Genomic DNA, 15,300 nt, shown 5'->3' on the forward strand with positions numbered 1-15,300 from the left:
AACGACCCTATCTTGAGATATAGCATTCTGCGTATTTTTCTTTTTATGTGTTTTTAGATTTGGGTAAGCGAGGCAAAAAAAAATTTTTGTTACAAATTATTTCAAAATTTGTATATTTTAGTTTTTTATATATAAAACTTCTTATTTGCAATTTTTTAATACAGTATTTAACATTTTAATAATAGCTTTAGTACCACCTTAATCAAATTTTCTTAACATCAATTTCCTCTCTTTAACCAATTCTATCTTTCTTTTTTGTAATTTTAGTTTCTGTTTCTTTTACATTTTTCATATTTTTAAAGAGTAACAACTCTGGGTCTGTGTTTGCTTTACCTGAAAAACACTTTGCCTATTTCATCTTGGAATCATCTTCATATTTCATCTTTGAATACCTTTGAATACCTTGGAGTCTTGAATACCTTTCTATCAGTTTTGTTTTCTTTCTCTCAGTTTTGCTGTTGTAGTCAAATGCTTTTTTTTGCTGTTGTATTCAAATGCTTCTTTAGCACTGAATAGGGCTAAAACTCGTAAAGAATGTGGAGTTAAATTCTGCAGTTTTTACTTACTTTTTTCATGTTCTGCTCACAACTCGTTCCCTTATTGCTTAATGTTAATGTTTTTTCTCAAATACTTTTTATGTTCTAGTAGTAATTCTAGAAGGAATAAAAAACAGATCTGTTTTCTAACGTAACTAGAGTAGAGGTCGATATCATCATCAAGCTAAGAACTATCCTGAAGCTAGTCTGCTCAGGGTAAAGATACCTCAGATACAATTCTTATATATTTCACAGTGTTATAAAACGGGTTCTAACCTTGACTTTCTGACCCGAGAAAACCCTTTTGTGGAATAATAGCCCACACTATGGGGATCACTTGGATATAAGTATTAAAATCAGATTAAAACGTCCTGGCAAGTTATTGACAGGGCCGTACCGAACGACAAAGACGTGGGGGTGGGGGGTGGGGTGAAAATGAAAAAAACAAATTTTACCGACAAGATTTTTTTTTTTTTTTTTAGAACCCAAATTTCAGTTTTAACCGACATAAACCATAATTTTCGAGTTTTCCGTCAAAAACCGACAGAATATAGTACAAAATATAGGTTATTCCAATAAATATGAACTAGGGAAACAAAAAGACATTCTGAGAGTTTATCGTATATCTAAAATGAAAATTATGCTTTAAAATAAATATTCTAATACAAGAAAAAATCATTCTAAAATGGCTCTTTTCACAAGCAATGTTTACTATTAAAGTCCACAAGGCAGCATTGCAATTTTTTACTGTATTCAGGATGATGGTTAGGTCGTTTGTACCTTTGCCAATGCACTTGAAAGTTGTGATGCATTGCCTCTGTTGCTTGTTCTGAGTAAAGTCCGAGAGCTTGGGCGTGTTTGTCAATGAAATCTTTCACATGAAAAAATACAGCATGAACCTTGGGTGTCACAGAAACATTTTGCAGTGCCACATAAGCCACTCTGAAAGCTTCAATTTTTTGTACATAACTTGGATCAAGAACGCATCCAAAACAGGCAGACACTACTGCATTGAATTTTCGAAATACATCAACTAATGGTATTGCAGCATAGCATGAGTGTTTCTCGACAATAGATTGAAGAAGATCAATATTTTTTAGCAGCTTCCTGCACTCATTTCCTGCAAAATGCCCTCCATGATAAGGCTGTTGTTTAATGTGCAGTGAATCAGTCCAAAGAGTTCCTTGAGGGAAAACTTTTAGTAGGGCAGCAAAGAGGTGATTGAAAACACCAATAAGGAGATGCAACTCCATTGGCGGTATGAAGTCCAAAACTAATGTGCCACCAGCAAGATCAAATACAGGAGAATGAACAACATTCATGTAATCACGAGCTCTTTTGATGTTTGATCCTGCTGCACTGAAAAGTGCGACATTCTGATCAAGAGATTGGAAAGTTCTTAATTTTCCTTGATTTAAAAGGTCCGTTGCACTTGACTCACACCAGGTGCAGGGGTGTGCACTTGAGTGTGCTTGGAGACCACAAATTATATTTGCCAGTTTTAGGTCACAGGACAAAACAAAATCTTGGTCTCTCATATTGATCAATTCGAAAATTTGAGACACATTTGAGTAGTTTTCTTGCAGGTCCTCAGAGACAGCAATAATAAGTTGCCGCTTAACTCCAGTGTCCTTGAAAAACTTGTTTGTGCAATTGAGTTTTGTTGTGGGAGTGTTAGGTTCACGATTTAATTCAATAATTCCAAGGCTTACTTTCAGGAATCCTCCCCCACCGTCAATTCCAACTTTCACAATATGATTGTTTGATGTGCTTCTCATAGAAATGAGTTCATTTTTAAGCTCTTTGAAGTCCTTGCAATGAATGACAGTCCTTCCACATCCAGCATGATCTTTAATCAATGAACTCGTGAAATGGTGAGAAAGCTGCTTACTAACTGCATCAAATTTTACAGCATAGTTTTTCTCAACAATATGTTGTGAAGTTGACTGATTAATTGTAGCAGCTAGTCTCTTGATGCCATTGTTTGAAAGCCCTGTGTTTGCCTGAACTTGAACAAGTTCTTTTATACTAATTGATGGGTTTGGAGGAAATAGTTTTCTAGTTGATGAGGAACCTAAAATAAATGCAGATATTGTTTAATTTCGAAATTTCTAAAATATCTTTTCATGAAAGTTAAACTTTTACCTGGCATTATTGGAAGCATTCTTCCACCTTGTGGTTGACTCAATCGAACAGTGCCATGTGGAGAAGAATCCTTACTTGAAACAGCAAGAGCAGCAACTTGTTCAGATGCAACAGGATCCTTGGTTGCAACAGCAACAAGGTTATTTCGCAAAGTGCCCTTTGTGCAATGATGAGGTAATCCTCTTCCAATAATTGAAAAACAGTCAGAGCATCGTTTTTGGACAGTTGAAGATGGAGTATTTTGTGCTGAGCTCTGCAAAAGCTGAGTTTTCTTATTTCTCAGTTTTCCAACAGAACAAATCAAACAGTCACATTGTGTGTCTCTAGTTTGAGGTCGAATTTTTATAGTCTCAAAATTGTAAAGTGATGGGAGATTGATGTGTTCTCCAGAATCCTTTCTTCTTAAACAAGAACGACACTTTTCACAAATTCCAAGTGGAACTTTGTCATTACTAAAATCGATCCTCTCATTGAGTATTGTTTGGGATTTTTCTTTTAGGAAAGGTGTCAGTTCCCTCTGACATTTACTGAAGCCACTATTGTAAAAAATGACCAAAAACTACTTTGAGCTGACCCGAGAAAACTGCTTTGACAGGGTGAAACTACAATGTTTCCTGACTCCAAAAATGTAAAATTTGAAATCTAACTATTTCGTCCGAGAAAATAATTTCGATTTTTAGTTTTTAGTACTTTGCACAATAGGGCGAAATGACAGCTTTTCAAATTTTGCATTTTTACAGCATTCAAAAACTCTTCAAAATAAGCATTTATTACTCCAAAACATAACTGTCTAAAATTCACTTGAATAATAGTTTATTCTGACACAACTGATATAGTTTTTCATTAACAAGATGGAAATAATAAACACTTTCTTAAATAATTCTTTTAGTTATTCTAAGCCAAAACACAAAAACAACCTCTTGATTCTAAACACATAAAGAGCAAATGGTACATAAAATAAATTCTTCTCAATATTTGATTCTTCACAAATGCTTGCTGTTGTAGTCCACAACACATGAAAGAAGCCTCTTTGCATACTCAAGATGATTGCGGTCTCTTTTGTATCTCTGCCAATGTGAGCTGAAATTATGATGCATTGATTCTGTTGCCTGCTCACTAAAGATCCCCAAGGGAGCCCTTTTGATCTCAATGAATTGCTTCACATGGAAGAAAACAGCATGAACTTTTGGAGTCACACTGATGTTCATGATTGCCAAATATGAGTCTCTGAAGCGATCAATTTTTTCAGAAAAGTCATCCTCCAGAACCATACCAAAACATGCTGTCACCGCAGACTTAAACTTTCGAAGGGCATCAATGATTCCAAAGACTTGAAAAGCAGACTCAGTCTCTGCAATTCTTTGAAGGAGGTCAAGATTGCTGAGAAGCTTGTGACAGGCATTCCCTGCAAACTGCCCACCATGGTATGGTTCTTGTTGAATGTGGAGAGCTGAGAGCCACTTGACAACATTGGGCCAAACTTCTGTCATGGCTTTGTACATGTGATTGACCACACCAAGGAGAAGATGGAGTTCCATTGGTGGTATGAGCTCCAAGATGAGTTTGTTTTCAGAACCAGATAGCAAAGGCTCATGCACTACATTGCTCATGCACTACATCTTGCCTTTTTGATATCACCACCAGACTTAGCAAACTCTTGATAACAGGCAACAAGTGAGCCTAGTGTCCTCAAAGATCCTGATTGAGAAAGATGCTTTGATTCTGTGTTGCACCAAGAGCAAGGGTGAGTACTTGCATGGCTCTGAAGGCCACAAAGGATGTTGGCAAGTTTCATGTCGCATGAGACAACAAAGTTGACTTTGTCTAACTTGATTAAAGACAAGATCTGCCTCAAATTTTCAAAGTTTTCTGGCAGTCCTTCTGATAAAGCCACAAGCATTTGACGCTTTACACTACTGTCTTTGGCAGTCCTCTGAGTTAAAAGTTTTTTCCGTGGTGGTGACCTTGAATCACAGTGAGAATCCAACTCCATGATGCCAAGAGAAACTTTGCCAATGGCTTCAAACTTAGCTAGAAAACTAGTCTCCACAATCTTGGTGTCACTGACTCTGTTGATGGTTGATGCCAATTTCTTCATGCCAAGGTTGGACAGTCCTGTGTTTAGCTGAACTTGTACAAGATCTTCAGTTTTGATGCTGGGTTCAGGAAAAAGAGCTCTTGCACTTTTTCCTGAACCCAGCATCAAAACTGGTATCACCTGTTTTAACTCTAAGTGGTGGGCCGCCTTTAGGATGCGATATTTTGGCAGTACCACCAGGTGTGGAAGGTTTAGTAGAGATGACTTGAGTAGCTATTTGCTCTGCAGCGAGTGGATCAGCTGTAGCTAGCTGCTTGAGATTCTCTCTAAAAGTGAATGGAGTGCACTGATGTGGCAGACCTCTTCCAACTAGACTCAAACAATCACCAAATCTTTGAGGGGTACAATCTTCCACAGGTTTAGAACAGTCCACTGGGCTCTTCTCATTCAACTTCAAATGTCCAACTTGACAAATAAGACAGTTGCAACCTTGATCTCTTGTTGGTGGTCTAACTTTTATAGATGAGAAAGGAAACAAAGGTGGCAGGTTAACATCTTTTTCTTCATCTTTTCTCCGAAGAATTGTTCGACATGATTCTGGTATCAGTCAAATCAAGACTTGTATGGTAATGCTTGAGGATCTTTTCAACAAGGAACTGTGTCAACTCTCGAGAGCACTTCTTCAGACACAAGACACAGACAGATTTCCGACAATCTTCATGATTTTTTGAAAAATTTGGCATTTTGAAATTTTTCTCACACAACTGATAAGTGAAACACTTTAAATAAACATGTTCACTGCCAATTCCCGGAATTTTTAGCTTGTTTACAATTTTGATGCAAAACTTAAAACAAACATGTTCACTGCCTATTCCCGGAATTTTTAGCTTATTTACAATTTTGATGCAACAAAATGTTTATAATATAGTTCAACCATGAAATTGTAGGTAAAATTTTATCTTCTGAGTTAAAATAAATACAAATTATACTTGCTATATAGACTGTTATGTTTTAGAGTAATAAATGCTAATTTTGGAGAGTTTTTGAATGCTGTAAAAATGCAAAATTTGAAAAGCTGTCATTTTGCCCTATTGTGCAAAGTAATAAAAACTAAAAATCAAAATTATTTTCTTGGACGAAATAGTTAGATTTCAAATTTTACATTTTTGGAGTCAGGAAACATTGTAGTTTCACCCTGTCAAAGCGGTTTTCTCGGGTCAGCTCAAAGTAGTTTTTGGTCATTTTTTACAACAGTGAAGCAAAGAAAACAGACAGTTTTCCTGCAGTCTTGGTGGTTTTTTGCGGTATTCGGCATTTCTTTGTAAAATTAGATGTGCGCAGTTTTGCTCTCGTGAATAAAGTAAATAAATCATGCCTTTTCCCGAAATTTTTATTTTCCCGAAATTTTCCCGAAATTCAAAAACTGTCTTATTTTCACAGTTAAAAATAATTTTTATGAAAAGTTAAACAGAAAAACAGAAGAATAAAAAAATATTATATTTGTTTGGTAATAAAGGAAGCTTATCTTCTTGATATCTTTTAATTTTTCAACTTTTTTTTATGTTTTCATAAAACATAATGCTCTTTATGCTACAGTATGTTTGTTTACTTGAATTTAAAATTATATCTTACTGTAAAAATGCAAAACAAGCTGTCATTTCGAATGTGTGTGTAATCAATAAATTCAGAAAATTTAAACATCAATAACTTGCCAGGACGTTGTAATCTGATTTTAATACTTATATCCAAGTGATCCCCATAGTGTGGGCTATCATTCCACAAAAGGGTTTTCTCGGGTCAGAAAGTCAAGGTTAGAACCCATTTTATAACACTGTGATTTGATTAGTAAATAATTCTCTCTATTTGTTATGAGCTTTTAAAACACGTATCTATGTTTCTCAAGCAGTGAAGTCACTGTTAGGGTTTTAATCGGAGGAATCATAGGAGGCGAAAATTAAAGTTACATATTCTCGTTTTTTGCGGAGATTTACCTCGCACGGGAGCTGCTCAGTTGGTGGCATCTTTTTGCTCCAACAGATGTTACTTACTAAAAAAAGACATTTTTTTTTTAATCCTGCTGTATCTCTTAAAACCTGAGTTTTTCTTATAAATGCATGCTGCACTTTCTAAACCAGTGAATTTCCTTCAAACCTTTCCTCTCCTCGCTCCCCATGCATAAGTTATTCTAAGCCAGAGCTTGTAGTTATTTCTAATAAATTTTTTAGTAACTTTTCTATTAAACTTTTTCCATTAAATTCTATTAAAAACTGGAGCAACCTCCTGCATTTTATGAGTAAGTTTAATAAAGGTTAACCAGATACCTGCTCAAACTCATTATTTTTCATGACCTTTAGTTTAATAAACTTTTTTTTATTTTAAACAACAGTTTTTAGTATTTCTTAGTTAGTTTACAGTTAGTTTACCGAATGGCAGCATTTTAAGCTTTTTCCTTAGTTTAAAACAAAAGTTGTGATTTTAGCTGCCACACAAACAATTTTGTGGTGCCAATCAGTGAATCACCTAATACAAGCTAGGTGGATAAAAGTCATTTCAAAGAATCATTCATTTGATAATCTCATGACAATTCCTAATAGGTTACAATTTGAGATGATAATTCTGGCAAACATTTCAAAGCGATGAATCATTGGCGGTTAAAGTGACGTAAAATAATTTAGACTGACCTCGCCACTTCACATTCTGCCCGAGCAGATATAGACGACAAGAATGCTAATTTCGTGAAGAAAAGCGATAATCCGGCAAACTTGCCAGAAATACGCCCAATTAAAGATTTTTAGAGTATACTAAAAGGAGAGATATAAGAGCATAATTGGTTTACAAAAAGCTCAATGAGTTACGATGCAGAATAAAGTATTGTTTTAGAAAACTGGACTTTTTGGATCAACACGGGGTCAACTCAATAATATTGGCATGAATAATGATGTTAAAAAAAATTGATGTAGTAGATAAAGAAAGCAATTTGAAATATTATTTTTATCATCTATTATTTATATTTTTTTATGTTAAGTTAAGGGGGTAATATTCCTTGCAGATAAAATGTTTTTTGTTAAAATTGGCAAAATGGTCTGCAACCATTATGATGATGGACCGTTTTTTAAATCAAAACAAAAGATGGTTAGATGGCGCAGATATAGAATTTAAAATATGTATACATTATCCCTGTGCTTGCTTGTCTTCTGATCATATTGTTTATAGTGGCAGGTTTTTGAACATTGATGAGTCGTTAGCCTTATTACGTACTCTAAATGTACTAGTTACCCATAAACTGATGTGAAAATGTCTGCTAAAGCGATTGAAGGCGGAACAACACTTTTAAGAGTTGGCGAATCTTAAATTACCGTGAAACTTGCCTTATACATTTAATCAAATTTGAAAAACTTTGTTCTGCAACCAAAACCCTTTAACTTAAACTGTATTCATTATGCAGCTTTAGTCAAAGGGTTTCGGTTGCAAAACAGCCGAAAATTTTATTGTTCGCTTTTAATACCAATCTGATGTGTTGGTGTTAAAAGCAGACTAATAAATTCAGTAATAAGTGATTTTCTGTGTGGCAATGAAGATTACTTAGTACTCCGATTCGTCTGATTGTGAGATTTGAAAAGGAGTCTTGTGATGATAATTTTTGAGTTTTTAGTATAATTTGCTGATTTAATCCTCTTCTATAATCTAAATTATATTTAGCTATTATAATTTGAAAGTTATGATTATTGTTTTCTTATTTATATATTTATGTATTTACTTTTTATATAAAAAAAACAACTATAATAGTATCTAAGAATTTTATTGGACAACTTACGTTGTGTTAAATGTTGTACTTGACTTTCTTATTACAACACCGATTTTTTGTTAATGCATTTTTTATTCCGTACTTAAGTTTTTTAACATAAAGCGTTCCAAGTTTTTAAATTGCCAAAAAAAATGCGTAATTATTTAATTAAACAGCAAATTTTTTTTCTTTGTAACTGTAACATTTATAGGCTGAATTCTTTTAATTGATTCCCCATCGAGCTTTTTCTGCACACGTGAAAGAAAAAAAAAAAAGCCTTACCTTTGCAGCTTTTATAGATAAGAAAAATATATACATGCATTTTATGTATTTATGCAAAATTTATTATCAATTCAGATGTTATATTTGAAAAGAGCTGCATCACGTCTGATATCGCAATTTTTAAACTTTTAGCTTAAAACCTTCGGTTAAATTTGTAAAATAGATGTTTCAAAATAATGTACTCAAAAAATAACAGCATTTCTTTGTTGGGTATATATAGGTTAATAATATGAGTTTTCAATACTAATTATATGTAATATCTGGATATAATTTTAATTTATCTTGAGTAAAAAAATGGTTGATGAACATATAGATCATGAACATGAAGCTCAAATTCTAAATGGCAAAAAAATTTCAGAGTGAGTAGTTAATTATTTTGCATATAGCTTATATATAGCTAGTCAGTTTACATGTGAGATGAAGTGAAGATGGAGTGAAGATGGAGAGATGAAGCAAAAAATACTTTAAGTTTTGACTCTGTAATTGAGAGATTTCAGGTTGTTTTTTTTAGTGAAATTTTGAAAAATGCAAGTGCGGAAATTACATTAATTAAGGAAAAGCACCCTTCATTTACACCAGGACTGGCGATATTGCAGGTTTTTTTTTAGAATTCTTTTAAGTATAATTATTTTACTTTGTTTTTTACATATGATTAAAATTTTTTTAAAAAGCAGTTTTCAAATATATTTATAGTTTGTATTGTTTTAGTCACTTTTTATCAAAACTTTGAACAAGTTTTGTAGAATATGTTGAGGACAACAGTCTTTGAAGATCATCAACAGTCTTTGAAGAGTTTTAAAAAAAGTTAACAGCTTTTGATATTAAAAGGCAATCATTCTAGGAAAATATTTTCAGTTAGGGCCTTCTGAGATATCCCATTATTGTTGTTTTTGGGAATAAATTTTATCATTTTTGTTGGCATATCATTTTTACTTTAAAACCACAACTGCTATCTTCTAATTCAAGATGTCTGCCTATTTGTTTCTGGGATATTTCTGTTCATTGTTGTAGACCATATTCCACATTTCAATTTGAAAAACCTAAATAAAAATTTCCCTGAAAGATTAAATTCTGATTCTAATGTCATTTTCATTTTTTACAAGAGCGCCCTTTACTGTCTGTGTCATTTGAAGTATTGGGCTTACATGTTTGCTGTCTTCATTTGTGTAGAAAAAAAAGATATTTCCAATTGATCACTTTTCTTTTTTAAGTCATTGAAATTCCTCGAAAAGAATATTTACTTCCAAATCAATAATTTATGTTTACTTTAGTTAATGAAAAAATATTATTTGCTTGTTTTACTTTTTAAAGATAGGTAATAAATTGTTTTTATACCTTTGCTAAATAATTTTAGTTAATGCTGTTTAAAAAAAAAATTTGCATACTGACTCTTAAGGCCAATCAAAATTTGATTGCAAAATGCACTATTGTGCCTTTTTTTTTTTTTTTTTTTTATCCATTAGTTTTTTGTTTTTTTTATCCATTATTAAGACTTTCTCTTTCAAAATAATTTAATTGCTGTAAAAGATACATTAATATCTGTTTAAAACTGAATAACCTCTTCACCAAACCATCAAAAAAATCATGCTAATACTTTTTTACATATATGAAAAAAATCTCTATTATTCCTCTTTCTGTTCACCGTTTACAGATATTGGATCAATATTTATTTTCTTCAAAACCTTTTTGGTGTATATGTATAGAAGTACTAGATTTACATTTAACCAAATTGCTTGTGTCCCAAAACTCTTTGCAACTGACACAAGCCCCTACATTAACTTATCCACTTCCTTAGGTCACTACAATAATATATCTTAGTGAATGAAATAGTGTCTTCATTCCAGCTTAAAATTGGCCAGTCTCTAGTTTTACAGTTGTTAAAAAATATTTTCCTTAAATAAATGTTGTTAGTAAACAAAGAGTTTTGTAAAAGCAAGGGATGTTTTATCACCTCAGTACTCAAAACATTAAAATAAAAAAATTTCATTATGAAAAATTTGTTGCTTAAGTTTATTTATATTACATAAATTTAGTTATTGCAATTTTATAAGAACTCTAAATATTTAGCAGTTTTCAAAATGTTTATGAATGTTTCAGGTTGGTAATCGTGAAGATTCAACTGTTTATGTTGGCATGAAAGTAAAAACTGGAACCAGTGTAAGATTTTTATTAAAAATTAACAATTAAGTTTTTGATTGCTTGATTGTTACTTTCTTTTATTTTTTGCATAACAATTTAAAATATTGTTTTTAGGTTACATATATCATATATCATATAACATATATATCATATACCATATAACATATTGGTTGGTACACTGATTGCAAAAGTTTCCATACACTTTTTTGTAAAATTAACCATTGTAACTATTATTTTGGAAATTAATAGTTACAAAAGTCACATTACCCAGAACCTTTTTTCTATAAGAATTGATATCTATTATGTTTATATATATATATATATATATATATATATATATATATATATATATATATATATATATATATATATATATATATATATATATATATATATATATATATATATATATATATATATATATATATAGTTCAAGATTTCAAGATAATATGATATATGGTAGAAGTGATCAAACTTCATTTCATTAGAGAATCCAACTTTTCTTTTTAAAGTTATGTCTTTTTTTGTATCCTGTTTAAGCGCAATAGGTTCATCCTGCTCCCAGGAACTTTTTAACACAACTTCTTTTATTAAGTACTTTTTTTTACCTTCAAATTGCTCTAGAGAAGTCTGATTGCTATTTCAAAGTTTGGATGAGTGTTTTTGATCATTTTTCTTGATATCATCATGATACCTGGATCAATCAGTTTTGTTCTGGTAGGAACAACTTGATTAATGAAAATTTAATGGCATTTTCTTTAACTAAAAGCCAACTTTTTTACATTTTAAAAATGCTAATTAAAGTAAAATGTCTCCCAAACTATAATGATGGTGCTTTCTAACCATTAAAGATAATTTAAGTTTGTTGAAGTTATCTAGATATCATTATACTGTTAATAATCTAATGCACATTCAAAGTCTTATGTTGTTATTCAGTCATTTTTCAAATCATTTTTTAATACCCTTTAAGTTTTAAAAATAGTTTTTAAATTTGAAAATGTGCTTTGAAGTGTCAGGAAACTTTTGCACAGCAGTGTAGTTAAAAATAATAGTATGGTGACATACGCTCTTTGATTTCAGCTTGGATTTTGTGTAAATCACATAAAGTTTGAAAGTACTGTCACAGAGATAGAAGTTTTGAAAAGTATAGAGGATTTGAACAAAAATCCTTCTGTTCATGGTATAATTGTACAGCTTCCATTAGATTCTATAGAAAAAATTGATTCTGCTAAGTGTACAAATGCTGTTCTACCAAGTAAAGATGTGGATGGGTTTGTAATTATTGAAAATATTTGGTTAAAATTTTTTGTTTCCCATATTTTTAAAACAAAGTTATTAAAGTGCATAAAAATATTTTGTTGTGCATAACTATAACTTTAATATATATATAAAATTAAATTTGATAAGTATAAATAATGATTATATACATAACTTTGATAGTAATTGACTACCTTGTTAAAACCAATTCTAATTGTCTTATGCCTAAGTAGGAAAGTGGTTAACAACTTATTGACAGCTATTTATTTCTGAAGACTTAATGAGGTAAATGCTGGTCGTCTGTCACGGGGAGAATTAAAAACTTGTTTTCATCCGTGCACACCTCTTGGTTGTATGGAGCTTCTTCAAAATACTGGCATTGAAATTGAAGGAAAGCATGCAGTTGTTGTGGGAAGAAGTAAACTTTTGGTAATTTGTTGTTTTTAGTTGAATGTTACCTAGAAAAAAGGGATTTATTTGTAAGTTTTAACTGGGATGATGATTTATAAAAAGAATCTTTTACTTACAAATGAGGTTCTCAGAAAGTTGCAATTTTGTTTTTTATATATATATATATATATATATATATATATATATATATATATATATATATATATATATATATATATATATATATATATATATATATATATACATGTTTATATATATAGATATATACATGTATGTAAATATATACATACATATAACTTCTATCTATTTTCAAAAACTTTTTATTGGTAATTGAAGTATCAGTTATAACAACTACATATGTAAAATAATATCTGCCAAATGTCCTCCTCTTACAGCATCCACTATTGTTAAAATTTTCAAAGACATTTTGACATAATAAAGGTTCTATCTCACCAATGACACAAATATTTTCATCCTTAAGTTCATGAATTGACTGTGGGTTACTCTTATAACCTGGCTTTTCACATAACCTTAAAGAAAGTAGTCCAACAGTGATAAATAATATGATCTTGGTGACCAATTAACATCACCATTTCTGCTGATAACATGTACAGGAAATTTAGAAAGCATTTAAGTGATTTTTTCATTCGAAAAAAGGAGGTGCCATCCTGTTGAAATCAAATGTCCTCCATATTTATTACTTCAGGGTACAAAAATTCAGCTATCATCTGACAATATTGATCATCATTAACAGTTACAGCTTCACCAGCAGCATTTTCAAAGAAGTCTAATTACACCACTTAACGCACACCAAACAGTGAATCATTTAGGATGCATAGGTTTCTTATAAATATTTTTTTGGATTTTCTTCACCCCAGATACTGTAATTTTGTTTAGTTACATAGCCACCAAGTTCAAAAAAAGGCTTCATTGGAAAACATGGTTCTGTGAGAAAAATCAGCTTATTGTTCATTGATGAAAATGACAAATGAACAACATTTTCAATGACCTAATGGGATTAGTTCTTATACTTGAACACATTGTTGTATCTTGTATAAAGCCATTTTTGTAAATGTCATACATTACACTTCTTAAAATTACCCAGATGAATTCAGTGCGCAAAATGTAAAATTACCCAGATGAATTCAGTGCGCAATCTATATTTTATTTCTTCTTGAAAATAAATGCAGAATTTGAAACACCCTTTATATGTAATGGGTGATCTAAACAGGCTACCAATAGGAGGTCTGTAACCACTTAAAATGATTTTTAGGTTTTATTGGTAATCAATATAAACCTGAGAAAACTTAAAGAGCGCGATGTCAGTTTTTGATAAATTCTGAAAGTTTAAATATCCAATTATAGATGACAAAAAGTGTCTAACAGTAATCTGCTGCGTTAAAATGTTAGTTTTTCCGCTTTAAGTGTTTAACATTTAATAATTATTTTTTTCCTTATTTAGGGCTCACCTATGGCAAATTTGTTAACATGGGCAAATGCTACAGTCACAATTTGCCATTCTCGAACAAAGAATCTAAATGAAGTGGTTAGTAATGTAACAAAGTTCTTGAATTTAATGTATATATGAATATGTAGTTAATTAAATACAATACATGTTTGTATTATTTTTATTTGATGCACATAATTAAGAAATGTAATAAGGCATGAAGCTCAATATTTTTTTCTACTTTGTTTACATAATTTTTAGATATTACTTGGAGATATTGTTGTTGCTGCATGTGGCCAAGCAGAAATGATTAAAGGAAAGTGGATTAAACCTGGTGCCATTGTTATTGACTGTGGAATCAATGTAATACCAGGTATTATTCATGTTTCTTACTCAAAATTTTAATTAAGTATTAATGACTTCTTAACCAAAATCATCAGCTAAAAAAATTTTTTTAATGCTTATATATTAATTTTTAAACAAAAAATTTATATACAGTTTTCATATTACAGATACTACAAAGAAATCAGGTTATCGTTTACTGGGCGATGTAGAATTTTCTGAAGCTAAGAAAAGAGCAGCATGGATAACGCCTGTGCCAGGAGGTAAAGTTTTTCGTTATTAAATATGATTATCTTTTTTAAAATATGTTTTTAGTACTATTTTAATATGAGTAAACTGAAGTTACTTAGTGATTTTAAAATAAATGTTTTTTATAAATGACTGTTTTTTGAGTAAACAAAAAAAAATTATAAAAATAAAAAACATGAAACGTTTAATGGTTCACAACTTCTTATTGCTATGAAATTACTTTTTAACTTTTGTTAGATCAGAAGGCTTTTTTTGTAAACGTATTTGAATATGAATCTGCTACCTTAATAAAGTTTATAATTTGATGTTTGGTTAGGTGTTGGTCCAATGACTGTAGCAATGTTAATGAAAAACACATTGGAAAGTGCCAAAAGTCATCTTTGTTAAATAAATGCGGTGCGTTTTTAGCTTTATTTATATTCAGATTAATACCCTCAAGTTGTTATAAATTAATAAAAATTTGTATCATAGATGTTAAAACGAAAGTTATAGCGAAAATAATCCTTGCATCACGTGCTTGTGGAAACTTTTTTTCAGGATTTTAATTTATTCTCTTTGCTGATGTTTATTAATTGAAAATTTTAATATCATATTATGTTTGCATTTTATTTTTCTGCTGACTAACGTAATTATAAAAAAATCTTATACAGATACTTATGCGTTTACTTTA

The 15,300-nt window shown here is 31.0% G+C and overlaps 2 protein-coding genes across 2 annotated transcripts; one reads left to right on the forward strand and one right to left on the reverse strand.

The window, feature by feature from the left end:
• Nucleotides 1-1,231: 1,231 nt before the first annotated feature.
• LOC149884110 (uncharacterized) lies at nucleotides 1,232-4,291 on the reverse strand. Its single transcript, XM_090098692.1, has 3 exons — nucleotides 3,669-4,291; nucleotides 2,682-3,217; nucleotides 1,232-2,610 (listed from the first exon to the last, which is right to left on the reverse strand). The coding sequence occupies exons 1-3, from the start codon at nucleotides 4,289-4,291 to the stop codon at nucleotides 1,232-1,234; spliced, it is 2,538 nt and encodes an 845-aa protein (XP_089954818.1).
• A 4,272-nt stretch (nucleotides 4,292-8,563) lies between these two features.
• Nucleotides 8,564-15,300, forward strand: LOC145186040 (C-1-tetrahydrofolate synthase, cytoplasmic-like). Its single transcript, XM_090098506.1, has 10 exons — nucleotides 8,564-9,144; nucleotides 9,297-9,381; nucleotides 10,883-10,942; nucleotides 12,005-12,195; nucleotides 12,457-12,610; nucleotides 14,055-14,138; nucleotides 14,301-14,412; nucleotides 14,552-14,644; nucleotides 14,947-15,026; nucleotides 15,102-15,300. The coding sequence occupies exons 1-9, from the start codon at nucleotides 9,080-9,082 to the stop codon at nucleotides 15,015-15,017; spliced, it is 915 nt and encodes a 304-aa protein (XP_089954632.1). The 5' UTR covers nucleotides 8,564-9,079; the 3' UTR covers nucleotides 15,018-15,026; nucleotides 15,102-15,300.

Source organism: Hydra viridissima, unplaced genomic scaffold (assembly GCF_058129835.1).
Source record: "Hydra viridissima isolate aposymbiotic clone 2 unplaced genomic scaffold, HvirCarnegie_v1 scaffold_9, whole genome shotgun sequence".
In the NCBI taxonomy this organism is placed as follows: Eukaryota; Metazoa; Cnidaria; class Hydrozoa; order Anthoathecata; family Hydridae; genus Hydra; species Hydra viridissima.